This window comes from Monodelphis domestica, chromosome 7 (genome assembly GCF_027887165.1).
Source record: "Monodelphis domestica isolate mMonDom1 chromosome 7, mMonDom1.pri, whole genome shotgun sequence".
NCBI classification, from domain to species: Eukaryota; Metazoa; Chordata; class Mammalia; order Didelphimorphia; family Didelphidae; genus Monodelphis; species Monodelphis domestica.
Genome location: NC_077233.1, coordinates 275,952,880 through 275,962,446, shown reverse-complemented (window position 1 = coordinate 275,962,446; position 9,567 = coordinate 275,952,880). Strand labels below are relative to the sequence as shown.

At 45.5% G+C, this 9,567-nt stretch overlaps 1 protein-coding gene across 1 annotated transcript; it reads right to left on the bottom strand.

Annotated features, from left to right (window-relative positions):
- Positions 1-5,259: 5,259 nt before the first annotated feature.
- Positions 5,260-8,312, bottom strand: GAS1 (growth arrest specific 1). The gene has a single exon (XM_007497911.3). The coding sequence runs from the start codon at positions 8,005-8,007 to the stop codon at positions 6,886-6,888; it is 1,122 nt and encodes a 373-aa protein (XP_007497973.1). The 5' UTR covers positions 8,008-8,312; the 3' UTR covers positions 5,260-6,885.
- Between the last annotated feature and the right edge of the window lie 1,255 nt (positions 8,313-9,567).

Genomic DNA, 9,567 nt, shown 5'->3' with positions numbered 1-9,567 from the left:
TACTGACCACCAGAAAGAAATAACTTTCTCTTTGCCATTAATAATGTGCTTTAATAAAAAGTAATATTTTAAAGTGTCCTTTATCATATTCTTTTGTATGCTAGGCCTTAGTGGCTACTGGTCTTGTCTTTTCCTGTCTCTAGGTCCTTTTTTTTTCTTCTCTCCAGAATTATTGCCTATCTTTTATTATCATTGTGCAGGTTGACAGTAATAACAATTGGTAGTATTCAGATGGCCATTTATGGTTTGTAAAGCACTTTACAGATATTATCACATTTTATCCTCACAGCTACCTTGGGGGGTAGATGCTGTTATGCCCACTTTACAGATGAGGAGACCAAGATCAATAAAAGGTAAATAACATGCCCAGAGTCACAAAGCCAGTAAGTAGGTGTCTGAGGTAGGATTTGAACTCAGAGCTTCTTGACTATAGGTCCCACACTCTATCCATTGTATTCCCTGGGTTGATATTTTATTTTAAAAATTATGCTATTTTAGAAGTATGTACTATTCCATGGAAACACATAGCAAGGATACCTCCCTGAATAGAATGAAACTCCCAAAGTTTTAATTTCACAGATAGAAGTCCAGGGGTCATATTTTCTCTTCGGGATGGCCTATCACCTTGTCTGACTTAAACCTTTTTTCAGGATTTCTTATTCCCAAAGTCATTGCTGAATCATGAGGAAGTCGAGCTGCTGTAAGCACCTACCAAAGCAGAATGCTTGTTCAGTTATTCATAAGGACCCATGTGTAGCCACAGCCCCAGGATATAAAACATAGTTAGATCTTGGAAAGAATTAATGCACATTTGAAATATATATATATATATATAAATAGAGAAATGAAGCAGACCATCTTCTTTCAAAGATAATTGCATTTCAGGCAGTGCGTGTGTTTTCTTAAGATGAAAATATTTCCGCTGAATTCTTTTAAACATCCCACTTTCCCAATCGTCTGGAGAATTTCTCGCCTCCTATCTTCCCCACATCTCACCCATTGACTCGTGTCACTGTGGACAACGGATAGAAAGAAGGGCGTTATCCAATAGATTTGCTTGTGGTAACCATCAGAAACAGGCTTCTGGACCTCACAGCTCAATGGGGGGGGGGGGGGGGGTGGACTTTTGCCATCTTTATGCTCTCGGGGATCTTTTGCATTTTAGCTTTAGTGTTCAATATTCAGAGCCCTCCGCTGTGTGTGTGTGGTCCTCAACTGCGCACGATGAAACTGAGGTACTACTTTGGAAAACAACCAGACTGGCAAACCAATGGGCGACCAGAACAGGTGCATGCTCAGATTAGTTTAGAGAGGACGTGGCTGAAAACTTGTCAGTATCATGGGCACACGCTGACTTGAAGGACACCCTGGCCCATGCTGAGTTAAAGTTGCTTATTTTGAAAACAGGCAATGGTGTTTAGCAAAGCCTGCTGCACGCAGAGGCCCACAAAGGAATGCTAGATGCGTGCTAGGACCCAAGGCTGGTTTTCTCAAGAGATCAGCACAAAATCCCGAAAGGTACTCCCAATAGAAGCCTGAACGTATGCTATGCCAGCATCAAAAATGCATGCTACAGAGACATGTAGGAAATGGAGCATTTGGCATGTAATCGACGATTGGTTAGTTTCACAATCGGTGTGCCATGAATTCATTGAAAACCATTTTTAATTCTTTTCTAGCACAATTGCCTCTCCATTTCCACATGCTGCACACCTCCCAGAAGTGAGGGGAGGAGGAGGAGGGCGAGGGGTGGCAGCGATTCCTCCTTGTCAGCCCCTCATACCTCTCAGGAACATGCATATTACCCAAGGTTTGGAGATAACCCTCCAAAATATTAGCTGAAAGCTTCCTCAGAAAGCAAATCTTTCCCACATCCTTCCCTGCAGTTTCTCTTTAAGAGATGTCAGCATGGCTGAAAGAATGAAGTGGCTCCACATTGTTTGTCTGAACTCTTATGTGCTTAACATTTCCATAACAAAAGTGCCACTCGACTTCTTCCCAACTAATGCAACTCGAGGGCTCTTGTCCTCCTTTAATAAAACATTGTTGAAATCATTTATTTAGAGCCCCTGGTTACTAGTGGGAGAATGAGCATCTTTGTGCCAAAATATAGTGTATACACTTCACTATTTGGTAGTAGATCATTCTGTAATTTAAGAAATTGATTAACTAGATGCTCCAGAAAGTGGCTGTGCTAATGGCGAGCTCAGAAAGTCAAGCACAACCCTTTTCAACTGTTCCCCACAGGCAAATGTCCCAAGGGAAATACAGTCATTTCCAAAACTACCTCTCAGCGGGACAAAGAAGGAGACCAGAGAGATGCAGGGAAAAAGTTAGTTTCTGATTCCGAGTCATTTAGATTCTGAGCATCTTCTAGTTGTACTTGGCTTGGATCAGGGAAGACTTTTTTGATGGGGAAGGTTGAAAATAAACAATGATTCCTCCCCCCTCCCCCCTCCCTTCATGTGTATTGGAAATGAATCCTGGAAGTTGGGCTAATGAGCTCCTAAAATGAAACTGGTGAGGCCAGAGTAGAAATGAACAAGAGTTTGCTATGTTCCCAGAATGCTGACTTATACACAATTTCTCGTGACCTTGCAGCTTCCCAGAGGGATTTTTCCTTGGGCAATCTGCACACTAAAACGGAAGAATCTCACTTGGGGGATGGCTCTGGCGATCTCCAGGGGCAGTGGTGGTTATCTGCCTTTCTAAGTGAATCTTCTGCCCAGGCACTACAGCCTGGATAAAAATGACTGCCTACACAGAACCCGGGGGACAACTAAGGCCCCACTCCAGCACAGTAGGGCGTTTTAAAAGTCTACTGACAAGATCAAGGATGGAGCCGTTGTTAGCGTAAGAATTCACTTGACTAGCCTTATGTTTCCACCTTACATATGTGCACTGCCTGTGGACATTGCTACATATTGTTAAAAATAAACAGAGACCTTATGTTATGTCCATTGTGATTATATACAAAAGCTTTGCTGTGTGCTTGGGTGATCAGTGAAGCTTGAATCTCCTTCTATTTACTGTATGGTCACTGTCAGTTCAATGAACTGCCTCCTTGTTCTCCACCATTGTCCCTCACTCCCTTAAACATTTGTCACTGAGGTGCCTCCAAAGACAAATAAACTGTCACTGAGAATTCAAACCTGGTAACTGGGAAAATGAAAAAAAAAAGGCAACGAGGACACATGATTTTACATGGGAGTTTAAAAGGAGTCCCTTTTCACCCCGGAAGACCTCAGTGGGGAGTGGGGGCATTTTCAGATCACGCTTTCATTCATTCCACATCGATTGTACACCTACTATATTAAGGCACCCTAGAAAATCCGTCTGGATCCCAAGGGGGAAGGCATGTGTCTTTTCTCCCTCTAATGACCATCCATAGCACTTTCATTTAAGACTACCAAGTGAGAGTTGCAGATATTGCATATGGCAACATCTATAAACTTCTTTCTGCCTTGGAGAAGCTGGAAATATGCTGTCCAGTCACTCGAACAATAAATAGCCTTTGACTCTGCTATGGCCACAGATTTCTATGGGATCTCCAAGTGGAGTAGCAGTGTGGGTACCAGGTTCTTCTCTATAATAATTGAAATGAAAACAAACTGACTGATCAATGTTCACTTTCTCCAGGGAAGGAAGCTAAATACTCGTGTCCTCCCTCCCCACTGGTGCTCTCTGTTGATTTATTCCAGGCAGATGCTTTTGACAGGAGCTGGTAAAATCAAGTCTTCAGTTTATTGTAGTAGTTAATTATCAGTCCTTTTCTAGTGCTAATGCCTTTTACTCCTTCCTAGGGAAAAACGGAGCCTTTTACTGGGACAAAGGCAACTTTTTAGTAAAAAATGTGTTAAAATAGACTGCATAGATGGAATCAAGACACATTTAAATATATTTAAGGGCATGCTCAAAAGGATTGCAAACTCAGCGTTTTGTAAAGAGGGCTGATTCCATTTACAAGTGTCTTCCAACCACCCTTTGTCCCTTCTTCCTAAAGAAACAACATTTTCAGCTTTGTTTTAACAATATGTTTACTCAACCATTCAGGTGACTTTAGATCACAGCCACACATTATACTCATAAATGGTTGTTTGATATTACAACTATCCTGAGCTTTCTGAGAATATAGAAGCCCTGGTTTGAGGTGCATTGAAAAGAACCCTGGAAATAAACAAGGGGGGAGGGTAGAAGTGAGAATTAATAGAAAACTAATCCTCAAAAATGGGAGTGGGTGAGGGTTGCTGGGAGATGGAAAGGGGACCCAGATTTGTTAATTACTTTAGGTAGCCGAGAAATCTGGTTAAGTTTTCTCGACACATGTTAATATCAAATAAAGAGACACGAGATCTGGCTAATCTGTCGACCCCTCAGACAAAGTTTATTTGTGGTGGCTTTTAAACTTCTGACTTGCCTTCCAAACACAGTGTTTAAAATGAAAAGCTTTAAATAAACACAAGGAATAGAAGATAAATAAACTTTTTTTTTCCCCCTGCAAGTGCCTTGCTTGGCGAGGTTCAGACTCAAATCCCCAGAGAACTGAGCTCTCTCTTTTGTGTTAATGTTTAAAAGATTTTTCCAATGCCGGAGTTTATTCCTACTGCAAACATTTCTATTTACAAGGTCAAGTGTATCAGCACTCGACACAGCTTAAGAGTGTAATTATTTATCTAAGGACGTCTGAGTGTAGATCAGTAGCCCTGGCAGAAAACCAGCCTTCAGCTCATTGCTAAACAACTCTTCACAACAATATTACAAGTTCTGCTAATTGTTGCACACCTCACGTTATTTACTTTTGCCTAACATTTTTGCTCGAACTGTGAAAGTTACCTCAAAATCCCGGGATTTGTAGACCCATTTATAGGCCGAGATGTTATTGACATGGTTTATTGTACAAGAATGTCTAGTAGTGTGGAGGGTACCACTTTACTGGGTGAAAAGAAAGCCAGAGGGAAGGGGGAGGGGAAGAATGAGTGTTTCTTATAAGCCCTATATGTGGAAGAGAAGCGATTTTGTAGATGGAGGAACTGTGCCACTAAATCTTTAAAACAACTTAAGTTATTCCAAGTAATTAAATATTTTTAACTGCCTTTTTTTGTTGGCAGATGTTTAATTGTTCATTAAAGTATCCAGGGTAATAGTAAAATTTATATTTATGACGGTTTGAGTCTTGGTCTGTATTTTTAACTTTGGGGGATGCATTTTCTCCACTGCTGGGTTTGCCATAAAGTAACTCTGAAAAACAACATCACTACATTCATTATTTAAAACTCTTTACTCATGTACACACTTACCAAAACAACAACAACAACAGTACACAAAGCCATAGTTACATAGGACTTCTTATGCCTTCTATAAAAGACAAAGTTTAAGGCAGTCTGGAAATGTATTCATACAAATCACCAACATCGTTCATAAATTCTCTTAAAATAAGGAAGTTAACGTCAAATCTATAAAATACACTGTACATTTGCTGTCCTAGAGCATACTTCACAATGGATTATTGTATTTTGTATCCTTTAAAACAAATGAAAACTGTACATTTCTTTCAAAAGAGTAGCATGAACGTAAATTTTAAACTTTAATTTCTTCTTTTAAAAATAAATTATTTTTGAAGCATACATTTTATAAAAATTCTATATACAAGGTACAGCGACTGGTAACAAATCCCAGTTTTAAATACATTTTATATAAGATTTACCAGAGTTCAGCACCCTGATAGGAGTAGAGGCAATATAACAAAAGTTCTTGGAGTCAAAACAAAACAAAACAAAAACGCAAACATAACCACTAAACACACAAAGTGTCTTTCGGAGATGGCAGTGCAGCGCTCTTTTAAAACAAAAGTTGCATTGTTTAGTATCATTAATAATTTCCTCTATCGGCATTTGAGTTTGAATACTGAGTGATGGAACGGGAAGGGAAGTTAAATCTGAGCTGAAACTTTTTTTTTTATAAGAATGAAATGACCTAAGTCTGCTACTCACCCTCATACGGTTTAGATTTTTTCCCCTCCCCAAGGAGTTAAATAGCAATAAAGACCCGATCCCTGCTTCTAATGTCACCGAGAATATTCTGGGCATTGATACCGAGAAGAAATGAATGAATGAATGACTAAATGAGACTTTAATTCAAGCAGCTGGCTCCTTAAAAGCCGGCTTAAAAGATTCTAATAGGTCAAACCATAAGACTATTTGCACTTTTCCTTAGAGGAGACTTGCAAATACACCCACAGCAGCATTTCAAACATATCTCTTTCAAATATCTCTACTAGCCACTAACTGGTCCAGAACTGAGTAAGAAAAAACTGCAAAGAACGCACTCATCTGAACCCCATGGAGTCTTGAGGGGTGTCCCTTTTCCTCTAGTCCTGCTACTTTTACCCGCTCTCCCACTGCCTAAATTGTCTTCTGAAATCTCAAGCTAATTTGGGGTTCTACCCTGCCAAGCGATCTGGAGTATCTACCGTGGACCTGGAATGGGGGTGGGGACTCAATAAGCCAAGAGACTGTGGATTCTCGCGACCCCTCGGGAAAAGGATTGTGTAAAATTGCTGTGGGTATTGTAGAGGAATCCAGGGGAGGGGAGGCGGGAAGAAACCGGGATGCAGTTCATTAGTTTTGCAAAAGAAAAAAAAAAGAGTCCGGAACAGGGGAAAGCAAAGTATCCCCGAGCTCTTCTAAAGCTGTGTTTTAAGTACCAATTACTTTTACAAGGGAGGGAAGTCGAAGTATAATGGGGGCGGTGGGGGTAGATGGGTGGGAAGGTGATGGGGAAAGAGAGTGGAGAGAGGGGAGAAGTGGGAGATGTGATAGAGTGGGGGTGATTGCGGGGAATCAAGAGACCAAGCACATGAACGGACAGAGGATTTGGTAGAAAAGGCTACAACAGGGGCCGAAAGAACAGCAGCAGCAGCAGCAAAATGGAGACGAGCAGAGTCCAGGCGCCCTCGGGAGTGGAGCGGGAGCCGCCGTTCCTCCCATTCCCGTAGGGCAGCTCTCCGCGCCCTCCCCCAGCTGCAGCAGCTGCTGCAGCAGCGCCGCCGCCCGGACGAGGCGGGTGCGGAACCCCATCCTCCTCGTACTGCGAGTCTCCGGCCGTTCCGAGTCCCCCACCGCCCCGCTGCCCGGGTTGTTCGTCGTCGTAGTCCTCGTCGTAGTAGTCGTCCAGGCCGCCGTCCGAGCCGCTGCTGCCCGGGCTGTTACCTAGCTCGGCCCCAAAGCAGAGCCGGGCCATGTTCTCCTTCACCGACTCGCAGATGGGCCGCTCCAGCCCGTCACAAACACAGTCATTGAGTAGTGCAGCCTTGGGCACCGCCAGCATGTCCTCTATCACCGCGCGGCACTCGTCCGTGCAGCGCAGCCCGTTGAAGAGCTTCCCGCAGTAGGTCAGATAGCGGTTCAGGGCCAGGTTGCACCGACTATCCCGGTCACAACGCCGTCGGGCCTCAGTGCAACCCATCACGCCCCCTCCCGCACCTCCCCCGCCGGTACCCCCAGCTCCCCCGCTGGCACTCCCACCCCCAGTGCTCGTCCGGGGCAAGCAAGGTTCGATAGCACGCTTGGTCGATTTGCAGTTCTCGTCCTGCGCGCAATCACAGTCCTCCAAAGCTGGGCCCCTCCTGGTGTGGTTGAGTTGAATTAGGGCCGAGATGCAGTGGCTCGGGCACCGCCAGCGGGAGGAGAAGGAGGCAGAGGAGGAGGGGAAAGAAGAGGAAGCGGCCACCGCGGCGGCTGCAGCGGCCGCAGCCGCCGCCTGGCCTCCCTGCTGCAGCAGGACTGGTGCGCACGCCTCGGCGTACTGGTTGTACGCGTAGCTGCACTCCGGCTCCCCTTGACACTGCAGCAGCGCCTGCCAGCAGATGAGCCTACGGCCGTGCACGAGCACGGAGCCCCGCGGAGGGGAGCCCAGGAGTAGCAGCGCCATCAAGCACAGCCAAGTGCCAGGCACTGTCCACCACCGGCCACCGCCGCCGCCCCAGCAGCCCAGCAAACCTGCCACCATCGCGGGTAGCAGGAGGAGGAGCGGCAGCCGCCGCCGCCGCCACTGCAGCAGCGGCAGCAGCAGCAGCAGCAGCAGCCGGACAAGAGGGGAAACGGAGGGGAGGAGGGCCACAAGGAGGAGGCACTGGAGGTGGAGTCTGTGCAAAAGTTTGCTAAACTCCTGCCAACTTTTTGCATGAGGGTTTTCATAAATCCATTCTCCCGGCTTGATTTCTCCGTCTTGGTGAAGATGGTTAGGGCACTTGGTTCGAGGATGTTCTCTGAAGAAAAAAAAGTTACCCAAAGCAAAAAATAAAAAAAAATAAAAATCTGCCAATCAACCCTCTCCCCCCGAAATCTTCCCCCAACAGTCCACCGGAGCGGGTGGAACTCAACGCTGTTCTCGTAGGATCCGGAGAAAGGGGCCGCGGTGGGGCTCCCTTGGCTGCACCAACGCGCTGCAGCGAGAATTCATCTTGCTCTTCCCAGGCAGATCCGTTGTGTGGCTGAGCGGCCCGGGAAAGTTGCCCTTTCTCTCAGTCCCGGGCTTTTTTCTCTTCTTTCTCAGCCTTGCGCTGGCCACATTGCTGCTGCTTCGCTCAGCTTCTGCCCATTGCCCGCGTTCTCTGCGGAGGAGAATTCTCCTTGTCCCTCCACGGCTCTGTCCCCTCCCCCACCACACTTCGGCCCCTCGATCTCGTAGTCCTCCGAAGTCTCTGGAATCTCTGCTTTCTGGAAAGAGCGAGAACAAGAAGAAACTCTCAGAGGCAGAAAACGGGTTTGCTTGAGTCCTTCCGATGCTGATGCTTTCCCTCTTGTCAACAAGCACTAGAGAGCAGCTCCCCAGATCCAGTGTGTGGACTTTCTCCCGGCGAGCCTTTAAATACAAAAGTCCTCTTGGAGCAACTGCGTGGTTCTTAGATCCCTCCTCATTATGCATGCATGGAAAAGCAAACAAATAAAAACATTAGCAACGCTTCTACTCCTTGCCGTTCCTCAGTCCTCGCTCCGGGTAGCTCCTGCTTTCTCCTTTTCTCCACTCTCTTTTCGCCCTTTGCTCAGCCCCCTTCCCCGACTTTTCGAGATACTATTGGTCGTGCCTGTTGTTGTTGAAACTTTTTTTTTTTAACTATCCACTAGAGTGGGGCTGGGGAGGTGGGGGGAGGGAGGACGAGGGATGGTGGGCAGCTCACATTCATGTCTTGAAAGGAAAGGCTTAAGGAGACTGACAGCAGCCCCAAGGAGCTCCTCCTACTTTTAAGGAGGCTCCGAAATGTAGTCCCTACTGGTGCACAACTGAATTTGCAAGGACTTGCTTCGGGCAGCTGTTTGCATCCGGCAAAGCAACCGGGCTTTTGGATTTGTTTTGAATTTGTTGTTTTATTAATTCGCCCCGGTCCCATCTGTGCCTTCTGCTGGGTCAGGAAATCAGTTTGGTGTGTAGATTTCCCCCCACTGAGTCACAATCGTGAAATAATTATCTTAAAATCAAAGAAATTCAGACTCGATTTTTTGAAAAATTAAAAAGAAACCTAGACACAATAAATAATATTTTTAATTAGACATGTGCCCCGGAGGCGTA